The sequence below is a fragment of the Cynocephalus volans genome, chromosome 14, assembly GCF_027409185.1.
Source record: "Cynocephalus volans isolate mCynVol1 chromosome 14, mCynVol1.pri, whole genome shotgun sequence".
NCBI classification, from domain to species: Eukaryota; Metazoa; Chordata; class Mammalia; order Dermoptera; family Cynocephalidae; genus Cynocephalus; species Cynocephalus volans.
The window spans coordinates 69,754,406-69,780,950 of record NC_084473.1 but is presented as its reverse complement, the minus strand read 5'-3'; the positions used below and the strand labels follow the sequence as shown (position 1 = coordinate 69,780,950).

The 26,545-nt window shown below is 47.9% G+C and overlaps 1 protein-coding gene across 1 annotated transcript; it reads left to right on the top strand.

The window, feature by feature from the left end:
* Nucleotides 1-13,749: 13,749 nt before the first annotated feature.
* On the top strand, nt 13,750-15,911 carry EGR4 (early growth response 4). The gene is made up of 2 exons (XM_063077571.1): nt 13,750-14,194; nt 14,590-15,911. Exons 1-2 carry the CDS (start codon nt 13,750-13,752, stop codon nt 15,909-15,911), a joined length of 1,767 nt encoding a protein of 588 aa, XP_062933641.1.
* The last annotated feature ends 10,634 nt before the right edge of the window (nt 15,912-26,545 follow it).

Here is a 26,545-nt window from a genome sequence, read left to right as displayed (position 1 = left end):
ACACTGTGGAGCAGAGATGAGCCTCCCGTGCCATGCCCTGCCCAAATTGTAGATGTTTGAGTAAAATAAACTATTGTTGCTGTTTTAAGCCACTAAATTCTGGGTGGTTTGTTATGGAGCAATAAAATAAATGAAAAATGGAAATAGAAACTATGCATTTTAAAAAGGAAGAGGTTTGTTAGAGAATATCGGATACCTAAAAAATCTTTGGAAGGGCTGGAATGAATCTCAGAATGTAAAAGTATTGAGTTCAAAACCACACTACAGTAAATGTAATCCACAGACTAGGAAGTCCCTGCTGGCCAACACGACTGTCTTTCAACACCTAAGAGGCCAGCGAGTGGACACTGGAACACTTCTGTAGGAAAACCTCATGTCCCTTGACATGGCTTCACAGCAGAACAGCCAAAAGAGGCAGGAGAGTGACTTCTGCTCCACACCCACTTTCCAAATCTCATGCAATGCGTCTACTTGCTATCAGAATTTGCATAGAATTCTAGCTGTCAAGGAGCTTGAGAACTGTAGATTCCCACTTTCCAGCCTCTGCAATACAGGGAGGCCCTTAGGAGCAAAGTGAAATAGAGATTAAGTAAGTCAGAAAAAAGGATCACATCTATTTTCTGCCCAACTGATTGTATCAACTTCCATCTTTTCAAACTCAGCTTTTGTTTCATTTTTATCTCATTTTCTTCTCTTCTCCATCTTTATTACCTTGTTTTTCATGATTTGATTTTTTTACTGGCTGGCAGAACTAATGGATATAATAGGGATAGCATTGAGGAGACAGCACACTACAAGCAGGGGTGTTTAAAATCTTATGCCCCCAGATGTACTTGCAGCACCCATCTGGTTTCTCCTAACTGATATCCAACCCATAGGGTTGGCTTCCCAGCTGTACCTGTCTTCCTCCCTCCCCTTAGTCCTATTCTACAAAGGTTACCATGATTAACAGTCTGAAATGCATTCATCCAGTCATTTTTCTACACAATAATATTTTTATACTCATAAAAATGTAATGGACTCAAAATACATACTATTTTGCAATTAGTCTTTATGTTACAACATATCAAAACAGCTTTCTAACAGTTTGTATGGATCTATATAGAACAGCTGCAAGTTTTTCAATTACATGAATTACTGTAATTATTTATCCAATCCCCTCTTGATGGATATGTAGTTTGTTTCCAGTGTTTTTCTATTACAATCAATGCTACAAGGAACCTTCATGCACATCTACATTGTGGGAAGTTTTGTTTATTTAATAGAGATTTCTGGACATATCGCTGTTGGGTTAAAGAAAATTCATATTGTTTTCCTTTATTTTTAACTAGAAAGAAATGCATTTTTGTTTTTTAAAAATCTAAACAACAAGGAGTTATATAAAATAAAATGCAGAAATCCCTCCACACACACTTCCCCACAGTTCACACTCTCAGTAGTTCAATGTATGCCCTTCCAGACCTTTTACTACGCATATGTGCAAACATGCTTCACCCCCAAACACACACACACACACACAAATACAATTTTTGTTTCTTTTTCAAAAATGGTACCATATTATGCATATTATTCTAAGATGCTTTTAGTCTTAATATAATAAAATAAAATTTGTGCCCTGCTCTGTTGCTGCCAAGGTGCTGGGTCCTTGGTCCTTCCACATTGGGGTGAGGCCCTCACTTCATCCTGTGACAAGCACCGTGCCGGTAGCGCCAGCCCTGCACTGGCTGGCACGATTACCTCCGTCTCCTTTTTGTCCTGGCTTGTTTGCAAAGGCCCTGGCCAATGTCAGCATTGGGAGCCTCATCTGCACTGTAGGGGCTGGCGGATCTGCTCCAGCAGCTCTGCTGCACTGGCAGGAGGTCCTGTCCCCACCACCGCTGCTGCCCCAACTGAGGAGGAGAAAGTAGAAGCCAAGAAAGAAGAATCTGATGATGATATGGGCTTGGTCTTCTTGACTAAACCTCTTTTCTAACACATTAAATAAAAAGTTGGACCCTAAAATAAAGTTTGTAACAATGAGCATTTTTGTAAATAGCTTTCTATGATTAGATATACCTCATTCTTTTTTAACGCCAATGCCAAATAATTATTAACCTTTTAAACTTTTGCCTGCCTGAAAGGTAAATACCTTTCTCTCTTATATCTCATTGTCTGATTTGCATTTATCTTATTATCAGCAAGGTTCAGCGTCTTTTTCTCTTGTTTATTTATCACTTGTATTGCTCCTTCTTTAAGTTGCCTGTCTCATTCTCTGGCTATTTTTCTGTTGAGTAGTTTGTCTCTTTAAGTTTATTTGTAGGTGTTCTTTCAATATTAAGCCATGTCTATTACATATAGACAGATATCTTTTCTTCAGACTGTCCTTTGGTTTTAAAATTTTGTTTATGAATTTTTTTGTTAAGCATTTGAAGTTTTCACATAGACCAACTTTTTTTTTTTTTAATGGGGAGCAGCTGGCCAGTAGGGGAGTCAGAAGCCATGACCTTGGTGTTAGAAGGCCGCTCTCTAACCAACTGAGCTAAGGGCCAGCCCTAACACATGCATCAGCTTGCCGGTCTTTTCCAATATGTCTTCTGGGTTTTCGTTCATGCTTGCAAAAACCTTCCTTATCTCAAGATTATAAAAATATTCTCCTATACATTTTCTGGTGATTTTATAGTTTTAGGTTTATTGTTATACACCTGGAATTTACGTTTCAGTGTTATATGAAAGAAATGTGTATTCTACTTCTTCCCGCTCCTCCCACCCCCCACAGGTCTACCCAATTCCCTCAATACCATTTATTTTCAATAATCAAACATTTGCCATTACTGTGAAAAGCTACTTTTATCACACTCTAAATTCCATATACATGTGGGTTGGTTTCTCAACTCTATTCACCTGGTCCACTTGGGTATCCCTTGCTCTAGTACTAAGTTATTTTAATAGGTTTTGGTATTTCATAAGGCATTACTCATTATTGTCAAAATTCTCTTGATTATTCTTTCATGTTCTTCCAAACATACTTTATTTTTTCCAGTCAAATTTAGCAGTGAGGGGCCAAACACTTTAGAATTAATTTGTCAAATTTCACCTCAATTCCTCAAAAAAACCACTTGTTATTGGCATTTTTATTGGAACTGCATGAAACTAACAGATTGATTTAGGGAGAATTGAATGTGTTAACTATGGAGGTGTGGCTGCTCAAGTCTCCCTTCGAGAAAGAACTTGCCGTTCAGCTGCAAACAGTGCAGTTATAGTTGAGCTTCCAGCTGTTAGCACCTTCCAGGTTCATCTCAGCTTTCCAGGCAAGGCTATTCTCTTTCCAGGGAGGTGCTGACCAGTGATTGAGTACAACGCATGTACTAGGGACTGGCCATTTCTTCTCAATGCAGGATTCTTCTAATGTGCAATTTTTGCTCTGGAACTGGAACTCACCACTGGGTTGGCTGAGACTCTGTCAGAGGTTCATTGCAGTCTGAGGCTCTCCTGTCTGATCTTGCTTTTGTCTCTCACGTGTGTTACTCCCAAATAAACCCCTTGAACCCCTCATTCCATCTCAATGTCTACTTCACAGAGAACCCACTGACACATTGACATATCTACAATATTAAGTCTTCTCACCCCCCCCCCAAAAAACATATCTCCCCACTTATTCTATTTTTAAATACCCTTCAGGAAAATTTTATACTTTTCTTTATACTCATCTTGCTAATTCTTAAGTTTATTACTAGATTTTTAAAAAAGTTTTTGCTAAAGTAAATGAGATCTTTTATTCACACTTTATTTATTTAAATATTTTAAAGCTATGTAGTAGGTCATAAGGGCTTATAATTGTTATATCTTATTGTCATTCATTTCTAAATCATCTTCTTTTTGACCTTCTCAAAACAAATATAAAAGCAAACAACAACAATAACAAAAACCTACTTCCTTCAGTAGGAGAATAGATAGATAAACTGTGGTATATTCAAACAATATAATATTAGTCAGTGATTAAAAAAATAATAAAATACTGATACATGCAAAACATGGAGTGGATAAATCTTACAGACATTATGTTGAGAAAAAGAAGGCAGACTCAAAACACTGCATACAGAATTATTCCATTTATATGAAATCCAAGTCTAGGCAAAACTACTCTATAGTGACAGAATTGAGAAAATTGGTTACCTCAAACAGGGGTGTCTACTGACTGGAAAGGGGCAGAAAGTAACATTCTGGGGGATGTAAATGTTCTATATCATAATTTAGGTAAAAAGGCACCAAACTGTACATTTAAGATTTGCTCTTTTCACTGCATGTAAATTATAGCTCCATAAATAAAATACAGTATTTGTGGGTTGGGGAAAGTCTGCTCCTCGTGCTGATTCTCGACCTATATAAATGACTACCCCGCTGTCAACACCAGAATCCAGGAATCAACCTTTCTCTCCCTTCCGCCCCACGTGCAGCTAATCATTCACATATGTCCATTATAGACTGGTTCATGTTAGACTGTTGATTCTGAAAGCTTCTCCTTTCCTGTTGCCACCACAGGTTCAGACCTCAGGGCCCTCTCTCACCTGAACTGCTGCAGCAGCCTCCTAACTGATCTCCCCACCAGGGCACCTTCCATTCTATAGTCAGACAGGTTTAAGATGGAATTGCTTCTCCTACATAGCTTGTCTTAGTCCATTTTCTGTTGCTACAATTGAATACCTGAGACTGGGTAATTTATAAAGAAAAGAAATTTATTTTTTACAGCTCTGGAGGCTGGAAAGTCCAGCGTCGAGGGGCCGCATCTCATGAGGGCCTTCTTGCTGATGGGAACTCTCTGCAGTCCCGAGGCAGTGCAGGGCATCACCTGGTGAGAGGGGCTCACGAAAGACAGCTACACTTGCTTTTATAACAGACCCACCCTCATGATAACTAAGCCACTCCCTCAATAATCCATTAATCCATTGATCCATGAATGGATTAATCCATTCATTAGGGCAGAACCCTCATAACCCAATCACCTCCCAAAGGTCCCACCTCTCAGCACTACTGCATGGGGGACCAAGGTTCCAACACATAAACTTTTGGCAGACACATTCAAAGCACAGCACAACTTAAAACTTTTCAATGTCATCTTATTGCCCTAGGGATAACGTCTAAATACCTAAACCTGCTAAAAAGGTCCTCCATGATCCTGAGCTTGCCATCTCTCCAGCCTGACTCCACTTCTCCTTTCTAGCCTCTTTTACTCCTTATGCTCCAGCCATCATGGACTTCCTTCAGTTCATTTTCTCCTCCCTTGTCCTTTTTCTCTCACCTTCTGGCCTTTGCAAATTCTGTCCCCTTTGCCTAGAACATTCCCCCCACTCAAACTTTCTCCTCTTCTTGGCTGACTTTTACTCATCCTTCCTGTCTCAATTTGAGTGTGCCTTCCTTGGGGAGTTCTTCCCTGAATATCTTAACTAAATAACTATCTCCTGCTTCATTCTATGATCTCAGACCATCCTGTTCTTCCCCCACTGTCATGTGCATCACACCTTTCTGTAATAAGCTGTTGGACTGGCTGACATAGTAAGCCCTCAATAAATACTAAGATGAATAAATAAGTAAACGAATGAGAGCAAGGATTGGAAAAAAACAACCAGACATGAAATTCAGATCATGGTGGCCAATCCCAGCCACATATAAGGAGGTGCCCAGTAAACAAACGGCACATATTTGGGGTAGAAAGGGTTATCCACTATGTCTTAACTGGGTGTATTAGGGTTCACCAAAGAGGCAGAACCAATAGGATATGTATACAGATGTATGAGAGGGAATATAATAGGGGAATTGACTCATGCAATTACAGAGGCTGAGCAGTCCCACAACAGGCCATCTGCAAGCTGGAGATACTGGGATGCCTGTAGCACGGCTCAGTCCAAGTCCAAAGACTTCAGAACCAGGGAAGCTGATGGTGTAACTCTCAGACTCAGGCCAAAGGCCTGAGAAACTAAGAGGCTGCTAGTGTAAGTCCTGGAATCCAAAGGCTGGGGAGCCTGGAGTTCTGGCATCCAAGGATGGGAGAGGAAGAGTGTATACAAGCTCCAGGAGCTAGATCAACACATTTGCCTTTCCTCTGTTTTTTTTTTCTCTCTGGGCCCCCAGATGATTAGATGGTGTCCACTCACACTGAGGGTAGATTTCCCTACATAGTCCACTCAGACTCACACTAATTTCCTCTGAAAATACCCTCACAGATACACCTCAAAAATTGCCTTACTAGGTTTCTGTATATTCCTTAATCCAGCCAAGTTGACACCAAAAATTAACCATCGTACTGGAGACACTGTTTCTCACATTGCCTTTCCTTGCTGTAGCAAGAACTTGTACTTGAATTACTTAATTTGTTAAGTCTATCTCTTAATCCTGAGACCGTAAGTAGAAAAGATAACATACCCCTATTTCACAGGTAAGAAAGTGCAAGCACAGAAGGGATTAGTAATTTATTCAAGGTCACAGGACAAGCTAATGGGAGAGCTGGGTTGGAATTGTTTCCCTTGACTCCTAGGCTTGGGGTCTTTACTTCATCACCGTATTCTCTATGTCCCCTGCAGGCCATGTGTCCCTACTAAATGTAGGGGCAAATGGTTTGTCCTCTGTGGGAACTGGCATTTAGAAGTGCTGTTGAATGTTCCTTCCATTCCCTACCTACTCTGTACCAGAACCCCACTGCACATCATTGATAAAACCACTTCTGTTCTGGGCTCCCGCTTGCTGCTGCCTGGGGAGGTGACCCTGAGGCCCTCCTCCTTGTGCCCTGACTGGATAAAGGTCCCTGCTGGAGTCTTCACATGGCATACTGCATGAATGTGTGAAACCCAGGGGTTGCCAAGTCAAATGTGGCTCCAGATTATTCTAGGAAACAAATAAGTTGTTTTGCTCTGGATTGCAGGAATTGCTAATTAGGGATTTTTATTTTGGGCAGTGTTCCTTGGAGCTGGCAGACAGATGGAGGAGGTGACTTGCTCCAGGGGTATTGTTAAGCAGAGGGAAATATCCTTTTCTGCCCCTAGTTATGAGAACATGCCTGACTCATTGCTGCCCAGCTCTTGCCCTCAGGGACAGAGGCTGAGGCCCCTTGGGAGTCTTCCTGGCTTGCAGTGATTTCCTCTTCTCTGAGAATGGCCCTCAAAACACGAGCACAATCCCCTAGCAGTGCTATCAGCTGTATATTACCCTGGCCACTAGCCAGGTCGTTTTCCTAGGGAGAAGAGCAAAGGTCTTTCCTGGGATTCCCTACATGGAATTGAGAATGAGAATCCATTTATCACAGCAACTGACGTATAGAACACAGAATCTACTAATGGGAGATTTTCAGTCACCAGTGAGAGAAAAGAGGAAGAGCTGAGAGCATTCTGAAAACTCAGCCTGTGGTTCTACCAGCTCTGACACCCAGATGCCCAGCTGTGTCCCTGACTCCCTTGCAGGTTGCTGTTTGACACTTCCTTGGATTCTGTGATCCTACAAATTCCTTTTTTGGGGGTGGGGGGAGGGGGTCTAAACTAATTCAGGTTGCAGCTCTGAAACTTGCAAACAGAAGACCAGCCTCATGGTTGCAGAGAGGATTCAGGCACACACAGAGGACCTAGGCTATGGCTCAATGGACCCAGCTGTGGATAAACTACCTGGGTATTTTGGAGTCATATTGTCAGACCCCAGTACAATGACCAATATATTTTGAAGAGGTTTACAGAAAACGATGGAAAGATGGGGGAAGAGAAAAAGTGGAAAAAGACAGTGACATGAGCTCAGACGAGAGGAAACAGGAGGAGGCCAGGGATAGAGAAACATGCCAGGTGGATTTAGCAGACTTGTTTCTGATTCCAGTTCTATTCTGGAGCTACAGGCCTCTCGGTCTGCTCCCTCAGCCTCCTTTTCACCTTCTCAACACTTGAATTTAAAATCAATGCTCTGCTTCAGATCCCCATACTGCCAGCCAAAAAGAAAAGAAACAAGAAAGAAAATCAATGCTCTGAACACCCTTATCTAATCAAATAAAACCATTTATCAGGATCCAAGTCTATCACTGCCCACAAGGAGAGAATCAGACTTAGATACAAAGGCGTAAGGGGAGGTAGATTCCTCTCGCACAGGGGAAATCACAGGGCCAGGAGCAGCGTGGAGAAGTCATCGTGGTGATCCCACTGCCTCTGACACTCCTAGAACCCATCCTCTTCTGTGGTGACCTCTTCTGTGGTCACCTACCTCTTAGTTCTGTCCAGTGTTGACTTTTCCCGAGGAAGAATGAAGAGTGGAAGACAAGAGGAAGAACAACCTTCCTCTCTCCTGTGGGAGAGCATCTTAGAAGCTATCTTGGAAGAATCTAAGAAGCTTTTCCTAAATGGTGTCGAGCCACCTTGTTCTCCTCTCCACTTCCCCACTATGATCCAAAACAAGGAACAAAAATAAGGAAGGTGCAGAAGCCCCACCCCATAGCCCCACACAGTCCTTTCCCCACTCCATGCCAGAGCAGCCTCACCTTCAGGGCCCACCGCAGAAGGTGAGGAGCATGAGGAAGGTCCCACTCAAATATCTTTGGGTGAAGCATTAGGCCCCCAGATCACGGAAAAGGAAATACCAAGGCCCTGTAAGGAGATGATCATCTTTACAATGCAAAGCAAAATATCACTGGGATTATCTCTTTCTGCTTACCAAGGGGCTCTCATATACTGCTGGTTGGCCCGGAAATTAGAACAATCTTTTTAGAGGAAGGTTTGACAATAAATATCATTTTAAATGTTTGTACCTTTGACCTAGGAATTCCACTTTTTGGAATCTAGTCTATGGCTATACTGTAGTTCAAGCCCCGGTGCCATCACTTATTAACCTTGTAAGCTTGTACAAATTTCTTAACCTCCCCGTGCCTCAATTTCTCCATCTGTAAAACAGACGTAATAATAGCACTCATCAGGTTGTTGTGAGCATTAAATGGTGAGTAAAGCTCTCAATCCCTGGCAAATAGTGCACATAGTAAGGAGTATGCAAATGTTAACCAGCATGCTGTATCATTCTTACCCCTGTCAGCACACCCAGTATACATAAAGGGCTATGCACAGCCAGATTCTTTATAATAGCAAAAAACAGGAAACTATCAACTTAAAAAATTATGCACATCCACATGCTGGAATACTCTGGAGCAGTTGTTAACAACTCTATAGATCAATCCATATCATAATGGAAAAAATAAAAACCATTCAAAGTACAATGTTCAGTTAGTTATAAGAGTGTGTATAGTATGATCCCATTGGTGTAAATAATGATCACAATGGTGTTAAATAAATGAATGTTGAATAAATATGCATGAAAAAAATCTGTAGAAATCAACATGAAACTATTTACATGTATATATCTGGGTATAGAATTTTGAAAGGTATTCTCATTTTTTGCCTTATAGTTTTTAACATGTCTTTTTCCAACAAGCCTATGTTATTTTGTGGACACTAAAAAAAACTATAATAAGGAGCTAAGCCAGAAACCAAAGACTGGTCATGGGCAGGGAAGAGAGATGGGTCAGAGAAGGAGCTGACAGTGGGTCCCTTGCTTCAGGGGCAGATAGATAATCAGACTCCTTTTACCCTAGTGATCATGGAAGCCTGGGGGCACTGCAGGGGTCTGGGGAGGGGAGGTGGGTGCTGCAGTGGCTGCAGTTGGATGCAGACTTCATCTCTGCTGCAGCTGCCTCGTTGGCCTTGTTGCTTGTGAATGTGATAGCCCCACCCTGCCTCTGTCGCTGCTTTTACATAGATCTTTTAGCAAGAGAAAATGAAGGGAAGTGGATGGGGAGGGTAGGAGAGATGAGGGGAGAGGAAGAGAGGAGAGGGGAGAAGCAGAGAGGACAGGACAGAGGGGTCAGAGATACAGTGTCCCTGCATCTCCGTGGCCCCAGGAAGTGGGATGTGGGACTGTTCCTCAGCTCTCTCTGTCAGGAGTCACCATGGAGACGGAGTGCTGGCCTCTTCATGATTAATACTCCCAGGCAGCTGTCTTCTTGGAGTCTTTTAAAATATATACACTATTATTTGAACACAAGAATATTTAGAGCAGAAAGATCGAGTGGGGTGTGGGGGAGGGAGCACTAGCTTTACCAAAACTCTGGCAGGGGTTGGGCCCTTCCTGGAACAGAGAGAAGGGAGGCTGCCTTTACCCCCTCTCTGCTCCCCCTCCCCCATCCAGAGCTTTTGGGTTTGGTCTCATGCACTGTGGCATCAGCATCTGAAGGGTGCAGCGCCTGGCATAGGGCTGAGCTCAATGAACATTTGATGAATGAATTCATTCATTCATTAATTCATTCAGCAAGTGTTCAGTGCTTGTCTAGAAAGTAAACTCTCCTTCCCCCACCTTTTTTCATGAAAATAGAAAATTCCCTCTCACCCTCCCTAAGGCCACACACAAGCACGTGCACACACACACACAACAACTTCCACAACAGCTCCTAAGGACTTTGTATGTGCTCCTCCTCAGCACATGTCTGATGTGACCCACTGTGTTCCTAACCATGGCTGTCACTCCAGGGAATTCTTGCAGGGATGGACACGAGCCAGACTGAATTTGCACATCACATTCTATCTGAAAAGCTAGAGGAAGAATCTCCATCTAAAGCTATCTTAGAATGAATCTTTTTGTAGAATGAATTATTTTTTCCTAAATTATGGAGTAAGCTAGCCTGGGCTTAACTGTCAGCCCCACCACTGAATAGAAGTGTGGCCTCGGGCAAGTCATTTAGCCTTTTTTGAGTCTGCTTCCTCATCTGCAAAATGGGTCTTTTATTCCTTACTCCAGAGCACTTCTGTGATGATTAAATGATACTATGTTTGTAAAGTGCTCAATCTATGTGATTTCTCTTTTATTCCCTTGTGTAAATTTGTATTTTTAGATTTGAAGTGTAATTAAAGTGGCACTCATAGATATAAGCTCCTCTCTCTTTCATCCCCTCCCAAAGACCTTTATTCTATCTGGGCCCAGAATCTTTTTTTAAACTGTTAAAATTTGTGAGGAAGAGGGGTTGAGCTGGGAAGGGCTACAAAATGCTCAGCCCCCCTTTACATTCCCTCCCTGTCCTCATGGAAATCAATGCAGATGCAAATTGCCCCCCAGGGGTAGCCATCCTGTGTGTGGTAGTGTGTGTATGGGTGTCCACTGGAGGTGAGTGGCACAGAGATGTACAAGCTGTCCTCCCTATCTCTTCTCCTAATCACTCTTACCACCCCCCGCCACTCCTACCCCCAGGCCTGGCCTCTAACAAGAGAAAGTTGGGGTGACTTGGACCATTGTCCTAACACAGACCTAGCCCAGTGGCCCTTGGCAGAGAGCAGCAATGGCCTGGCAACTCACCAAAGGACTAGGGGAATTATCTGTGACTAAGGAGGAGGAGGAATGCTGTGGCAGAGGGAAGAACAACAGAAGGGATGGGCAACCTGGGGCTGGCCAATCTGGCCCGACGGGGCAACCTGGGGAGTCCTGGACACCAGCCCAGCCAAACTCCTCCCCTCCCCCACCCTCCCAAGCAGCAAGATGCCAGAGTGAATTTGAGACATGTGTGCCCTGTGTGTCTGGCATGAGCTCATCTGGCCCTTGGCAATGCTTTTGGATTTGAATCAAATCTGGGTCTGAAATAAAGTATAAGGGAAATAGTGCTCTGTTTCTAACCCTTTCAGACATGTGCTGGGTTTCTGCATTTCCTACATGCACACATATGTGCTGCTAACATAGAACCATATCTGTGGCCATTTATTAGGACACGCTGTGAGTGCATCACTCTGTGAAAACCTTTGTATGATGTGCAGACTTGAGGAGAAGATGCATGCAAGTGTGTCAGTGTATGTTTTGCAGGTGACTGTGTGATGGGACATATTCTGTGAACACACTTGTAGGGTCATTGTGGGTTGGGGTTGGGCAGCTAAGGATGGGGATGGGGCTTAGGGTCCCAGAAGAAAGAAAAAACAAAAAACAAAATCTGCCTTCTGGCCCATAACAGGCACTTAAGGAATGAATACTGAATGAATGAACATCGAGAAAGTGAATGAATGGATGTTTGGACAATGGACATATGGTGAAAGGACTGAGAAATTGCTGGGTGTTGGGCATTCTTGGGTATTGTCTCTTGAAGAGTATGGGGAGGAGCTGGGAGATATACTGCCAGGTACACTGTAGCCCACCACCCCCCAAAAGCTTTGTTTCCATGTCAAGGAAAGTAGAGAAGGAAGGGGGAGCCCCAGACCTGACCTCCTCATGCTCCAGCTCCCAGAGTCCAGGAACTGATGAAGAACATGCTAATCTATGTATTTGTTGTATCCTCTGATTTGGTTCCAGAAAGGAGTTAAGTGGGCTATAACGCAAAATAAAATGAACATTTAAGAAAGAAGAGGAAATGAGACAGAGGGAAAATCACAGCAGAAGAGAGGAGAGGCCAGAATGGTAGGCAGGCTTCTTTGCAGGAGTTGACTCTGACACTTGTGCAGTCAGGATTCACAGCTTCCTTAGGGTTAGGGATTTTTTTTTTTTTTTTTTTTCTCTCAGAAGCCCAATTATATCAGGTACTGAGTTCCAGGAAAATACTTCCTGTGGATTCTCTGTGTGTTGCTGGGAACAACATCCCTAGAGTAAAAGGCATTTCCGTGAAGACAGAAAAACGGTTTGCAGAAGTATTTCATCCCCTGTGGGTGAGGTAGGAGGGAGCAGGAATTGCCCTACTTCTCTGGAGGACAATTTGCCAGCTGTCTATCAAAATTTACATATCCTTTGGCCCAGAATTACATTCATTGGAATTTATCTCACAGATACATTCACATTTATATAGTCAACGATGTTGACTCCAGCAACGTTGGTGAAAGCAAAAGATTGGGAAACACCTATATACTTATGGGACAAATGGATTAGCTCATGGTCCTTCACTACAATGTAGTGCTATACAGCCTTAGAAAAGACTAACCAGGTCTTTATGTTTGGACATGGCACAATCTCTCAGCCACTTTAAATATATATATTGCAGAACAGTGTGTATGCTTACATATGCATAAAAATTTTCCTGAGAGAATACCCAAGAAACTCAAATGTGGCTATCTCAGGAGGTAGGAATGAAGGTGGGTGGGGAAAAGAGGGATTTTTACTGTCCAATTTAGGACACACCCTTTTTACTCCCTCTCCCCATTAGCAAGTATTAGTCTTATTCAATTTAAATAAAGTATTTTTCCTAACACAAACTATAAAAACAAACAAACAAAAACAAAAAAACTGTTAAGAAAATGGAAAAACACACAGGCGAGAGCAAACAAAGGAAAGAAAAAGGAAGAATAATGGCAATATTCTCTGTGGTTTAGAGTGTGCCCAGAACTTCATGTGCTCTAACTCAGTTTCTCGCCACCGCAAATTCGCAGGTGAGGAAACTGACGTTAGGGTGGATTAAGCGACAGTCCCGTAATTGCCAGAGGGAGGATTCGAACTCCCGCCTAGGGAATCCCAAAGCCCGCGCGGTTCTACCTTCCCAACCCCCTCCCTCTGCCTCTAGGCGGGAAGCGCAGGTACTGGACGTCCGGCCCCACGCGGCGCACCACCCAGCTGGGCGCACCAGCGGCCCCGGCGCGCACGGGGCTCCACGCTCGGGGAGCGCGCGCGCACGTAGCGGCGCGGGCCAAGAGGCGGCGGCGGCACCGACGTCACAGCCCGAGCTTTCCATATCGGGAGTCCCCGGCACACATCCTGTGTCCATGTTTGGGCATTTACGTCACGGCGGCAGGGCCGGGGCCTCCCAAAATGGCAGTGGCCCGGGGAGTCGGAAGCCCGGAGCCAGCACCGCCGCAGCTATATAAGTGGGGGGGCAGTGGGTTGGGGGAGCCCGGCTGCGCTTTGGAGAGGCGAGGAGCCGCCGCCCGAGGCCGGTGCGGGCGAGCCAGGGCGCCGCGGCCTCCCGACCCCTTTCCCAGAGGTGAACACCTGGAACCAAGAACCCGGGCGCCTGAGTCTGCGCGCCGCGGGGCGCCCCGACCGCCGGCCTCCCCGCCATCCGCGCGCCCCAAAGCCCAGAGGGCGAGGCCCCGAGCGCCCCGCAGCCGCCGCCGCGCCATGCTCCACCTTAGCGAGTTTTCCGGCCCCGACGCGCTGTTCGTCAAGTCCACCGAGGGCTGTTGCGCTGAACCCAGCACTGAACTGCCCCGACTGCCTGCCAGGGACGCTCCCGCGGCCGCCGGCTACCCTGGAGGTAAGGAGCGCGGCCGGGGGTGCTCAGACGGCGACGCAGCGCGGGGGCGCACGATGCCTGAGAATAGGAAAGGACTGGGACGCTGGAGTCATGGGGATAGGGGCGAAGGGAGGTGCGGGGATCCTGGGGTATGCACCCTCATTCCCACCCCCACCGGGCTGCCATCGCCTCCGCAGGAACCTGTGCGTGTTTCAGGGCGTCCTTTTGCCTGTGCACGTGTGTTTTGCGTGTGCATGTTTGTGTGTGCGTCTTGGAACGTATGCGGGCCCCTGCTAGATCAGAATGTGCAAAAGGCACTTTGTGTCTGTGCGCACCAAAGCCTTCGTGGGTAGGGGCAGCAGACTCAGAGGCGCGCCCTTTGATGTGCCCAGAGCTGATTCCTGCTCCCTTCTCAGCAGGCGACTTCTTGAGCTGGGCTTTGAGCAGCTGCGGCGCCGGGGGGGACTTAGCCGACTCCTGCTTCCTGGATGGCCCTGAGCCCACGCCCCCTCCTGGCCTCAGCTACAGCGGTAGCTTCTTGATTCAGGCAGTACCCGAACACCCGCACGACCCGGAGGCACTCTTCAACCTCATGTCGGGCATCTTAGGCCTGGCACCCTTCCCTGGCCCTGAGGCGGCAGCATCGCGGTCCCCGCTGGATGCCCCTTTTCCCGCCGGCCCCGACGCCTTGCTGCCGGGTCTGCCGGACCTTTACTCCCCGGATCTGGGCGCTGCCGCCTTCTCAGAGGCGTTCTGGGAGGCCTCGCCTTCCGCGGGCGCCCCCTCGCAATGCCTGTATGAACCTCAGCTCTCCCCGCCCGACGTCAAGCCGGGCATCCGGGCGCCTCCGGTCTCTCCAGCGCTGGACGCTGCCTCGGCCTTCAAGGGTCCCTATGCACCCTGGGAGCTGCTTTCTGTTGGGGCTCCAGGGAACTGCGGGTCACAGGGAGTCTACCAGGCCGCCCCCGAGGCTCGTTTTCCCTCGATGGGGACCAAGATTGAGGACCTGCTGTCCATCAGCTGCCCCGCGGAGTTGCCGGCCGGCCCAGCCAACAGACTATACCCCAACGGGGCCTACGACGCTTTTCCGCTGGCCCCAGGTGACTTGGGGGAAGGAGCCGAGGGCCTCCCGGGGCTCCTGACCTCTCCTAGTGGGGAGGGAGGGAGTAGCGGCGACGGTGGAGAGTTTCTGGCAGGTACGCAGCCTCAGCTTTCCCCGCTGGGCCTTTGCAGCGCAGCCGCGGCGGACTTCCCGAAACCTCTGGTGGCGGACATCCCTGGGAGCAGTGGTGTGGCTGTGCCACCCGTGCCGCCGCCGCCCACCCCTTTCCCTCCGGCCAAGGCGCGGCGCAAGGGGCGCCGAGGCGGCAAGTGCAGCGCGCGCTGCTTCTGCCCGCGGCCGCACGCCAAGGCCTTCGCTTGCCCGGTGGAGAGTTGTGTGCGCAGCTTTGCGCGCTCCGACGAGCTCAACCGCCACTTGCGCATCCACACGGGCCACAAGCCCTTCCAGTGCCGCATCTGCCTCCGTAACTTCAGCCGCAGCGACCACCTCACCACGCACGTGCGCACCCACACCGGCGAGAAGCCGTTTGCTTGCGACGTGTGCGGCCGCCGCTTCGCGCGCAGCGATGAGAAGAAACGGCACAGCAAGGTGCACCTCAAGCAGAAGGCGCGCGCCGAGGAGCGGCTGAAGGGCCTAGGCTTTTACTCGCTGGGTCTCTCCTTCCCTGCCCTGTGAGCAGGAGATGGGTTTGTAGGTTGGAGCGCCGCCGCCCGGCGCGCACAAGATCTGGCCCGTTCCCCTCCCTGCTCTTCTTCCCACGTCTTTCTCGCACGCCCGGGGGCCGGCCTTCGGTCCAGCTTCCAATTCTCTTGAAGCGCCCGCCAAACACGCCCAGTTCAGCACCAGCTCCGCGGACAGCTCCCGCGGCCCGGGTGCTCTCTCCCTTAGCCGCGCTTTGAGGGAAGTCTGCTCACGCCACCCACTGAGTAGGCACTTCCTTGAGACCCAAGACAGTCTTTTGTAACTGGCGTACGCCCCACGTCCTCCTCTATACCCCCACGTCCCCCACCCCCCGCCAGAGACAGGCTGGGGCAGCGCCGAGCCGGTCTCGCGCGGGACTTTGTATAGCAGTGTCGTTTCCAGCAGCCATTGATGTAACGTTCTGCTTTGGGGTTATTTCCTTTTTGTTGTTGTTAATTTTTGTAAAGCAGACCCTACTCTTAAGCAGTTGACAAAACTGTTTATTTTTGCAATTAAAATTATCGTGCTAAAAGCTTACTGAATCTGCCATATAAGCTCCTGACCCTTTCCCCAGCCTCTCCCCCAGGACCATATGTGCCAGAAAATAAAGGAGATCCCCATGCTTATGGGGTGCGGGCTCTGAACACATTGCACACCAACCGTCAGGATCACCTGCCAGGCACTGTGCCACATAGTAGGCATCCAATAAGTATTTATTAAATTAGTGAATGAATTTAATCACAGCTTACCTAAAGGGTAGAGATATTTCTGGAACTTGAGTGGTTGAAAGGCATGGGTGTTAAACATTGTGCATATATTATCCTCCTTAATTTTCACAATTCCAGCTGAAGCAGGCATATACGCCATCTCAAAGATGAGGAAGCAAACAAATATAAGCAATTTGCTAGGTAACCCTTGACAGGGTCGAACAGATCAGACTCCAAAGCCACTGCTCATTTCCCAACACCAGAATGGAGGCACCTGAGCTTAACAGCACCGTTTGGAAAGGCTTCCTACCAGGAGGTGAGAAACAGGTTCAGCAACTAGAGGGAGCTCCAGGCAATAACGACAGCAGCGAAAGGCTGCAGTATTTCAGTGCCATTTGTGAATACGCAGTGTTCTTGGTGTCACAGAGGCTCCAGCCAGTGCCTGTGTGTCTGTTAAAGAATCACATGCTGTCAGGACCAAAAGTGGCAGCATTCAGATAGGCCACACCCGAGTCTAGGGAGGAGTATTCGTCTTAGTTACTCTTCCTACAAAGGATCTTCTCCATGAGGCAGCAGCCCACTTACCATCCAGCCACACACCCTTTTCCTAAGCTCTCCTTCCAGATGAATCCTTCGTGGCTTTGAGGGAGGTCTAAGAAGGTGGTGAGGAAAGCATAATCCTATGCTGGGGAAGGTGCCTGTTCCCCTTTTACTCTCAAACTCCCTACCCATTTACACTCTTTCTGACCACTATGGAGCATAAAAAGCCTGCTCTGCACCCCATCTCTCCTCCCCAACCACTCCTCTCTGCTAAGAAAGGGAGAGGGTCTATGTCCGGAGACTTCATTCTTCTCTCTTATGAGCTGAGCTGTTCCTGAGTTAGGAAAACCTACAGCCCTGTGATGCCAGATCAACCCAGCTTCTGATCCTCTGGCTTCTTCACCCCTTCACTTTCAGACTTGTTCACCTCCCACTCCCACCCCCAGTCCAGGTGACCAGAGGCAAAGTGATTATATTAGAGAATTTCATCCTTTTCTCTCCGCTGGTGTAAAATGCTGGCCCATGGCTGAGTATCTTGTTTATAAAACTAATTTGTGGTGAAGGATTTGATAATACCTCTCACAGGGAAATTATCATTTTAGAAGAGTAGCATGCAGAGGGTAATGTTCAATCCTATGGAGAGGCTCAAATGATGGACTACCAGGTACCATGATAGGTAAGTGGTAGACTTATGGAGACAATAGATAATTGTGACCATATCTTTTACTTATATGTATGGACCACCTGACTACACTTGCCATGGATAGTAAGGTAACAAAGAGCATAAAGGCCCACATTTGAAGCAACTGGTTCCAAACCACACGACCTGAACAAAGAAGGAAGTGCAGCTAGGCTATGGGTGGCTGGCCTCTGACTCTTGCCCCCTCCAGCAGCATTCCATCAAGTGCCTTCAGCTCTACTGTGCCCCATCTTGTCCTCATGCCCACTGCCTAATAGCACTGATGAAAAAATGGAACTCCAAAGAAGTGACTTAGTAGTAGTCCTGGTACCAGAACCCAGCCTGGTTCTAGAACTCTCCTCTGAGAAGTCTCTCCTGTGTCTCAAGGGACACTGCCACCATCTTCTGGAGCTTCTTCTAGGGATTTTGAGGGAACAAAATATTAGGTCAGCGATAGAAATAACTAAAATCAAACAATCAGAAAATCAACCCGAATCCAGGACCCAAACAGAATTAGGACTGTCAGAGTGCCCATTTTCCTTACTTGCTCCTCTTTCTCATCTGGTCCTCCAAATGTGGGTGTTTTCCCAGACTCAGTTCTTAGCTTACTTCTTTCCCATTTGAACACTCTCCTTGGAGAGCACATTCATTGCCAGGCCTTCAGTCATCACCCCTGCAGAGATGACTTCCAAGTCAGCCAGCCCCATGGTTCCAACCAATGACATTTCCATATGAGAGTCCCACTATCATTTCAAATACAATCCGTCTAAAATCAACCCATCCTCTCGTATACCCAATTTCTGCTCATAGTGATGATTATTTATTTGGTTCCCTAGACTCACCTAAGTAACTACAGTTCAGTGGGGTTCACCTTTGTTTCCTCCTTCCCCCACACATCCAGGCTGTCACTTAGACCTGCTGGATCTTATTGAAATTCTTCAGGGTCTTATCTACTTTCATTTATGGTACATTGCTTCCTTTAATGTGTTGTAATTTTTAGTGTGTGAGCTCATCTTCAGTGGGGATTTACCTGGGCAGCAATACTTTGTAGCCTATATTGAGGGTATGTTTACTGAGTAGTTTTATGTTTGCTTCTGCCAGGCACTCCAAGAGTTTCACCTGATGGAGGCCAATCTTTTGTTAATTTCTTGGCTTGGGGTTCTTATGCCACACAGGTGTTGTGAGTTCAAATTCCAACTCAAGTAATTATAAATTCTCAGAAGCAACTCCCTCCTACTCCAACCAGAATCCAGGTCAGGACACACAAGTGATATGCCCCCCTCCCCATACCTTCTGGGGTTAGTCACAGCACATCTTATGCTTATATCTTTTGGTCTCAGTTCCCTTGGTTTGGTCCATGTAGATTTTCTTTCCTTTCTTGCAAGCTCAGCTAAGCATTTCAGGAACTGACTGATATATTTTATGAAGCAGTCCACACACTCTGTAGCAGGAGAGTCTTTAGGTTATCTAGTTGATGATATTGTTGAAAACTGAAGCCAGGAGGCCGGCCCGTGGCTCACTTGGAGGAGCGTGGTACTGATAACACCAAGGCCAAGGGTTCAGATCCCTATATAGGGATGGCTGGTTAGCTCACTTGGGGGAGCATGGTGCTGACAAAACCAAGTCAAGGGTTAAGATCCCCTTACCGGTCATCTTTAAAAAAAAAAAAAAAACAACACACAAAAAAACCAAAGCCAGAAGATGTTGATTCTTCTATTAAAATGTTTCCCACATTTATCTTCTGTGTGCCTGTGGCCACCCCCTACACACACACACACACACACACACACACACACACACACACACACACACCCCTACCTTGGATATGACAATCACGTAGAATCATATAATCACATTGTAGTTTGAAGGGGCTTATAAGAATATCCTGTTCAAAACCTTAGTGTATAGAAGAGAAAACTGAGGCCCAAGAGCTTTGGAGATTTTTTTCAAGGGCACACAGATGATAAGAGACTAAAGTGGCCTTGAACTTGTTCCAAGACCACTGCATATCCATATATCCACTCATTCCACAAATATTGAGTGCCTACCATGTGATGGGCCAGTGGTTCTCAACTTTTTTACTTTCTGTTGCACCTGAGGAATTTGACATGCACATCAGCACCTGGGGCTCTGATTCTCAAACTGGAGATATGAGGAAGAGTAATAAGAATCGTGATGAGGTGGGATATGGGGGAGAGTTTGACAAAGCAACCCAGAATGTCTGCTGTTTCCTCCCCCTTTACTCCAACCCATGTCCTGTTTGAGACAAACCTGCACTATACCAAATTGCTTCCTAGGAGTTCCACACTCCTACAAAAAAAAAAAAAACAAAAACATATTTTTCACCCTTGCAGTTAAAGCCCTCCATATCTCATCCAAATTCATCTTCCAACCTCCTCTGTCATCTCTCCCTTTCCTCTTTGCCCGCTTTCCTTCCCCCACCTGTTATTCAAATGCTCTCACCCTTGAGCTCCTTTAAGGGCAGAAACCTTTCTTGATTTATATTTGTGGCCCCCAAGTCTACTGCCCAGCACACTTAAGTGCTTAATTATTGTGCTGATTAGTTGACAGAAAGAGAGAAAGAGAGAGAGAGGAGAGAGAGAGAGAAAAAAAATGAAAGAGAAAGGGGAAGGAGGAGGGAAGGAAGATGGTTGGAGAGCATGAAGCTAGGAAAGAGAAGAAAAAGGAGGAAGGATCAGGAGGGAGAGATGGGAAGAAGCAGGACTGAGGCCCTGAATAGAGTCATTGGGTCCCAGGAGTGGGACCATATCTCTGGCTAGTCTAGGCCTGTCCGATTCTTGCTGAGCCCATAATTCCCTGCCTCAGCTCTGGGACCGCGGATATGTCTGTCACTGAGCTTTCTTTCTCTTTTGGTTTCTCTGGCCCACATGCAGTAGGATTCAGTTTAACATTTTTAGAACTGTGGTTCCCATAACAACCAAGCAGGAACTGTTGTCTGTGAAATGTAGCATGGACATATACGCGCACGCATACACATGCATACACACATAACCACATGCACGCGCTACACATACACAAACACAGCATATCCAGGCACACGCTCATACATGCACTCACACACGCACACCTACATGCACACATGCATACCTGCATGCATGCATACACTCACAAATACACATGCGCACCTGTATACACAAGCATGTGCATGGGTGTACACCTGAATATACATGCACATGCATGTGTGCACATACACACATGCACAAAAGCACACACATACATACTCAAGCATGCCCCAAATTGTTTTCACACATTCACAGGAAGCAAAGAGTGAGAATAAACACTACAGCAAAAGAGGCAGAACCAAGACAATATGTGGATTTTTTGGCTATCTGCAAAAGCTGGTGAATGTAAGAGTCTGAATTTTTTGTTTTTTTGTTTGTTTGGTTTTGGGTGGCTGGCCAGTACAGGGATTGAACCCTGGACCTTGGTATTGTCAGCACTGTGCTCTAACCATCTGAGCTAACCGGCCAGTCCCCAAGTCTGCATTTTGACAGGACAAGGCTCAGTGGGCTTTATTATAGCAAAGGGATGGCAACTGGGCACTATGGTTGAGCACAGACTTTGGAGTTTGGTGACATGAGTTCAAATCCTGGCTGTCCTCTTTGTGGACCTCTGAACTTTAGCTTCACCACCTGCAAAGTAGGGCTAATAGCTACTTGATAGGTTTATTAGAAAGATTAAGTGATAGCCATAAAAAATGATTAGCATGATGCTTGGCACTTGGTTAATAGGAGCCATCATCATTTAGGTCTTAGGAGAAGTGATTTCTCATTTGCTCAATCTAAGACTTCCTGGAGGAAGAAAGAAATTCAGAAGCTACAAGAAAGAAGAGAAGGTGGAGAGTTTGACTTGATTAGCCACCGTACAGCCTCAGTCCTTATTAAATTTGCCTTTTCCCCAAAGCCGTCTGACAATAACTCTACAAATTATCCTTTCTGATACTGAACACCCCCAAGTCTCTGCCTTCATAAGAGTGGGATGGCGTCAGGTAAAGTCCCCATCAGCCTCAAATTTACTGGAGAATCCTGGGGCTAAGTTGGATTTTTGCTCTGTTGCAGCCAGACTGCCCTTCAAGGCCTTGTGCACAACCTTGCCCAAGCACTACCCTCAGCCTGAAATGCCATCTGCCCTCATCCAAGGCTCAACTTTCCCTGGTAGCCCCCACACCCCATCTGATTTATCAGGTCCCACTGCAGCCCTGCGAACTTCCCCCAAGTCTAAGACAACCAAATTGTTTCGGATTCACCAGTTAGATAGATATTAAGCCAAGCGGGGGGGGGGGGGGGGGGGAAAGGAGGAAGGGGAAGGCGGAAGGCGGGAGAGGGGGGAGGGGGCAGGGCCCTCTAGGTGTTCCAGTCCCAAGAAGCCTAGCTGCTGTGCTAGCCATGTGGGTAGGAGGAAACCAAGGCCACTGCCCTTTCCTTCTCCTCTATGTCCGGGATGGCATTTGTGACAGGAACATGTGCTCCTACGCGGCAACTTAAGGGCAGAATTGGGTCCCAGGAAACAACTTGGCCTGGCCGCAGCCATCTCCAGCTCCGCTGGTTTCCTAGGAACGACCAGAGAGGATCATCCTAGGCGGTCTCCGCGCGAGACCACGCATCTGACTCGATGTCGCCAAGTGCAAGACCCAGGCGCACAGCACATGAGGGCGCTTAGGGACTGTGGCGCGTATCCCAGGAGTAAGGCCGCGTCCGCCCCCTTCCAGACCCGCCCGGAGGACCGCCCACCCCAAGCTTTGCCCCCGAGTGGGAGCAGGCCCAAGCCATCGTGGTAGGGTTAGGGAGGAAAGGCCCTGATTAAAGGTGGGCAGCAAGAGGCCACAGCAGGAGGTGCCCGGGGCGGGCAGTAAACTGGGTGGTGCCCGGAGCTGGGAAGACTGGGACCCAGGAGGAGCGCGGTGCGAGCGGTCCCTACACTCCCAGGGCGGCGCCGCGGACCCCTCCCCCATCAAAGCCACCTTGAGCGGAAAACGTGGGGTCCCGGCGCAGCCGCTTCTGGCCGCATCTGCCGCTCCCCGGCTCACGGGAGAGCCCGCCCCGGGGGAGGGGCCGGCTCCGCCCCACCTCCTCGCTGCCTCCCTCCCCCTTCCCTTGCTTTCCTCGGGCCGCGCGCCCCCTCCTCCTCCTCCTCCTCCTCCTCCTCCTCCATCCTTCCCCCACAAGGTTGGTGCGCCCCTCCCGCCGTGACTGGCTGGGAGGCTCGGCCGCCCCCGCCCCGAGAGGGAGGCGGGGGCGCTAGCCGCGGCGGCCACCCGAGGCTGCGAAGGGGAACGAGATCCGAGGCCCCGAGGCGGCCCTGCGTCTGGACCGGGCACGCGGGGGCTGCCTCCGTACCCCCAGCCCAGGACCGCGGGGCCTGGCCTCGCCGCGGGGTGGAGGAGGTAAGGGCGCGTCGCTGGCGCGCTGCGGGAATGCTCCTTGAGAAGGAGGCAGGGAGGACCCCAGCGCTGCCTCCTCGTCCCCTTCCGTCTTCCCCGCAGCCCTTCGGAGGCCCTCGAGGCCGCCCAACCGGGAGCGATTCTGAGCAGGCCAGGCCAGAGACAGGGAAGGGGTTAATTTAAGGAATTAAAATCAGAACGTTTTGAGACCAGGTTTCCCCTCCCCCTTCTCGCCTGTCGCTCTCCGGGCCAGGTTGGGGGGCGGGGGGCGGGCTGCCCAACCCCATCGGGACTCTGGACCTTGGAGAGCAGGAGCCAGCGGGAGGGAGGGGAGGGGAGCGCCTTCAAACCCCAGCCCTCCCCACCTGCTTCTGAGGGGGTTGGGGGAGGGGCGTGGTGCTGAGGCCTGGCCGGGCACCTGTGCGGTGTCTGTGAGTGCCGGTGTGCACGTGTGACAGTCTGGAGTGTGCATGTGTGTGCACGCATGTTTCTGTCTCCTCACATCCCAGTGCCTGCACCGGTGACTGTGCCCACACTGTCTCTGGATGTGTGTACCCCACTGCATTGCTTTGCATGTGAGTGTGTGCCACACGGTGCCTGTGTGTGCTGCCCACAGTCTGCCTGTTAGTACAGAGTGGGGCCTGCTCTCTCTTTAGGTTGAATCTGCAGCAAAGGGCCCAGACAGTTTTCTGGGTGTGGGATCCAGGTGCTGAATCCTGTGTGTGTGACCTTGGGAGGTGTGTTCGTGTTTGCAGAAGCAAGAGAATGAGGGGGAGCTTAGAACAGAAAAAGCAATGTCAGGCCTGCTGGGATGCAGAGGACTGGACGCATTGACCCCTGTGGGTCTTCACCAGACTGGAGTGACTACTCTGGGAGATACACATGTTGGGGCCACAGCTTCAGCTGTAGAGAACCCCAGTCTTCTTGGGGGATTCAGGGGGATTTAGAGAGGCAGGGGACATTCTTTTATTCCCTTACCCACAGGGGTCTAGTGGGGATATAATGCAGACACCTCCAGCTGCCTCCCCGTTCTTAGAATACCTCCTCCACCTGCTGGCAGATGACTCCTGAAAACACCCGACATTTCTTTGGCTTGTAAATCCGTCTATTAACATTCAAACCTTCCTCCCTTCCTCCCCCATTTCTGTAACTTCCACCTTCTCTGCTCTTCTGCATGTGGATTTTATATGGAAGGAGCAGGAAAGCGCTGTTGGGCCTTGAAGGCAAATGGGCATGGTGGGAGTGGGGGGGGGGGAGACTACCAAAAAACGAACTCTGCTAACTTCTCAATTTTGCCTCATCTGAATTTAACAGAGAGAAAGAGACAGACAGAGAAGGAGGGAGTTTGGTGATATCCTCACAATTATTTCTAGATTTAGGGATGCCTAGCTTGTTTTTGCTTTGGAATATTTGTAATGGGAAGGGGGTGATGGTTGTTGAAAGGTAATTGCCATCCTGCCTTTGAATTCTCTAGACCTTCCTGCCTCTCTGGTGGCCCACCACACCCTTTACTCATTCATTCAATATTTATTGAGTGTTAACTGTGGGTCAGCCTGTGAAAAGTAACAGCATTGGTGTGACATTCCACTCCCAACCAGAAAGAACATAGTGTTGAGACTAAGAACATGGGTTCTGAGGTCAGTCAGGTAGTCAGGGATTCAAGTCCCAGTTTGTCATGGTTTCAGTTAGTCATTGGTATGGAACAAACCACCCCAGAACTTAGGGATGATTTATTATTTCTCATGGTCTGTGGGGTTGGCCATTACTGTGGCTGTGGACTCTGCCGGTGTCACTTGGAGTCTCCCACACAGCTGCATTCACTTGAGGGATTGGCAGGAGAGGGACGTCAGCAGTGTCTCTCACACTACAGGGTCTCTCTACACATGGCATCGAGTCATTCACTAGTCTAGCTCAAGTTTCTTAAGTGGCATCTGGATCCCAAGAGGGAGTATTCCAAGCAGAAATGTATTCCTAAGGTACAACTGCTTATCAAGACTCTGCCTGTCTCAGGCTTGCTAATGTCCCATTGGCCAAAGCAAGTCATATGGAGGCCACCAAAGCAGGCAGTGATTTGGCCACTCTGAGTCTGTTTCCTCATCCTAATATGGAAACACCACCACCTACTTGGCAGCATTGTTGTGAGGACTAAATGAGTAGCATGGTGTCTGACCAGAATAATTAGTAAATAAATGTTCACTGTTTTGATGAGTATACTCTTAGCACCCTGAGGGTACAACTGTCATTCATTTTTGTATGCGTAGCACCAGGAACAGGCCTTGTGCTTGACATCTTTTGCTGGGTGGATAAAACAGAATGAAGCAGACAAACCCCAAACCCTGGAGCTTAGCTAGAGCAAGCAACAGTGTTGAGAAGACACAGCAAGTTTTTACCTCCCAGTGGGTGACTAGCAGAGCCAGGAAAGCACCTGTTATTCAAGGTGATTGTTGGATTGATTTAATTGTAACCAAGTTCACCCCATGTTATGATGATGAGTGACAGAAACTGCTTTGGTTTCATGAAATCAATCAATTCATCCATTATTCAGTGTGATTCCTCTAATGACATACTGATGTCTCCTGTGTGTGAGGAAGGTGTGAGGGTGAATCAGTTGCATCGTCCCTGCCTCCAGTGAATGTGTAAGGAAGGATTGGATATGCAAACAGGTCCATGGCCACCAGCACGTGATACCTGTTACCATACTTGAAGAGGTCTGGTAAAGAGTGACTCATACTGTGATGTGATTTGAGCTAGAGATGGGAATCAGGGAAGGCTTCATGGAAAAGGTTTCATTTGAGCTGGGCCTGCAGAATTCACCAGCCGGAGAAGGGAGTCCCAGGAAGAGGGACCAGCATGAACCTAGACTTAGGGATGTGACAGCAGATAGTGCTTTCCAGTAGAGCAAACTTCCACTCATAGGATTCACTAAGGATTCACAGGGGAGGGAAGCAGAGACAAAAGGTAGAGCTGACAAGCTGAGTGATGGTCAAATGCTAGCCAGTCATGACAGCGGGCAAGGCAGGGTGGCCTTTACCTGTCAGAAAATGGCCAACCTTCAGGGCTGCCATTAGCTCAGTTGGTTAGAGCACAGTGTTGATAACAAGGTCAAGGGTTTGGATCTCTGTACCAGCCAGCTGCCCACCCCCACCAAAAAAAAAAAAAAAAAACAGAAGAAGAGGATGGCCAATCTTCAGAGATTTTTTTTTTTAGAACAAAAGCGACATGACTGGATCAATATTTGCAGAAAACTTTGGAAGCCATGAGAATTCAAAGCTGGAGGAGTTAGATAATCCAGTCAGAGATG

Excerpts from the sequence above, each read along its gene's own strand:
- EGR4 (XM_063077571.1), top strand. The coding sequence starts at position 13,750 with ATGGCAGTGGCCCGGGGAGTCGGAAGCCCGGAGCCAGCACCGCCGCAG. Across the intron at positions 14,195-14,589 it reads GGCCGCCGGCTACCCTGGAG|CAGGCGACTTCTTGAGCTGG; the intron begins GTAAGGAGCGCG and ends CTCCCTTCTCAG.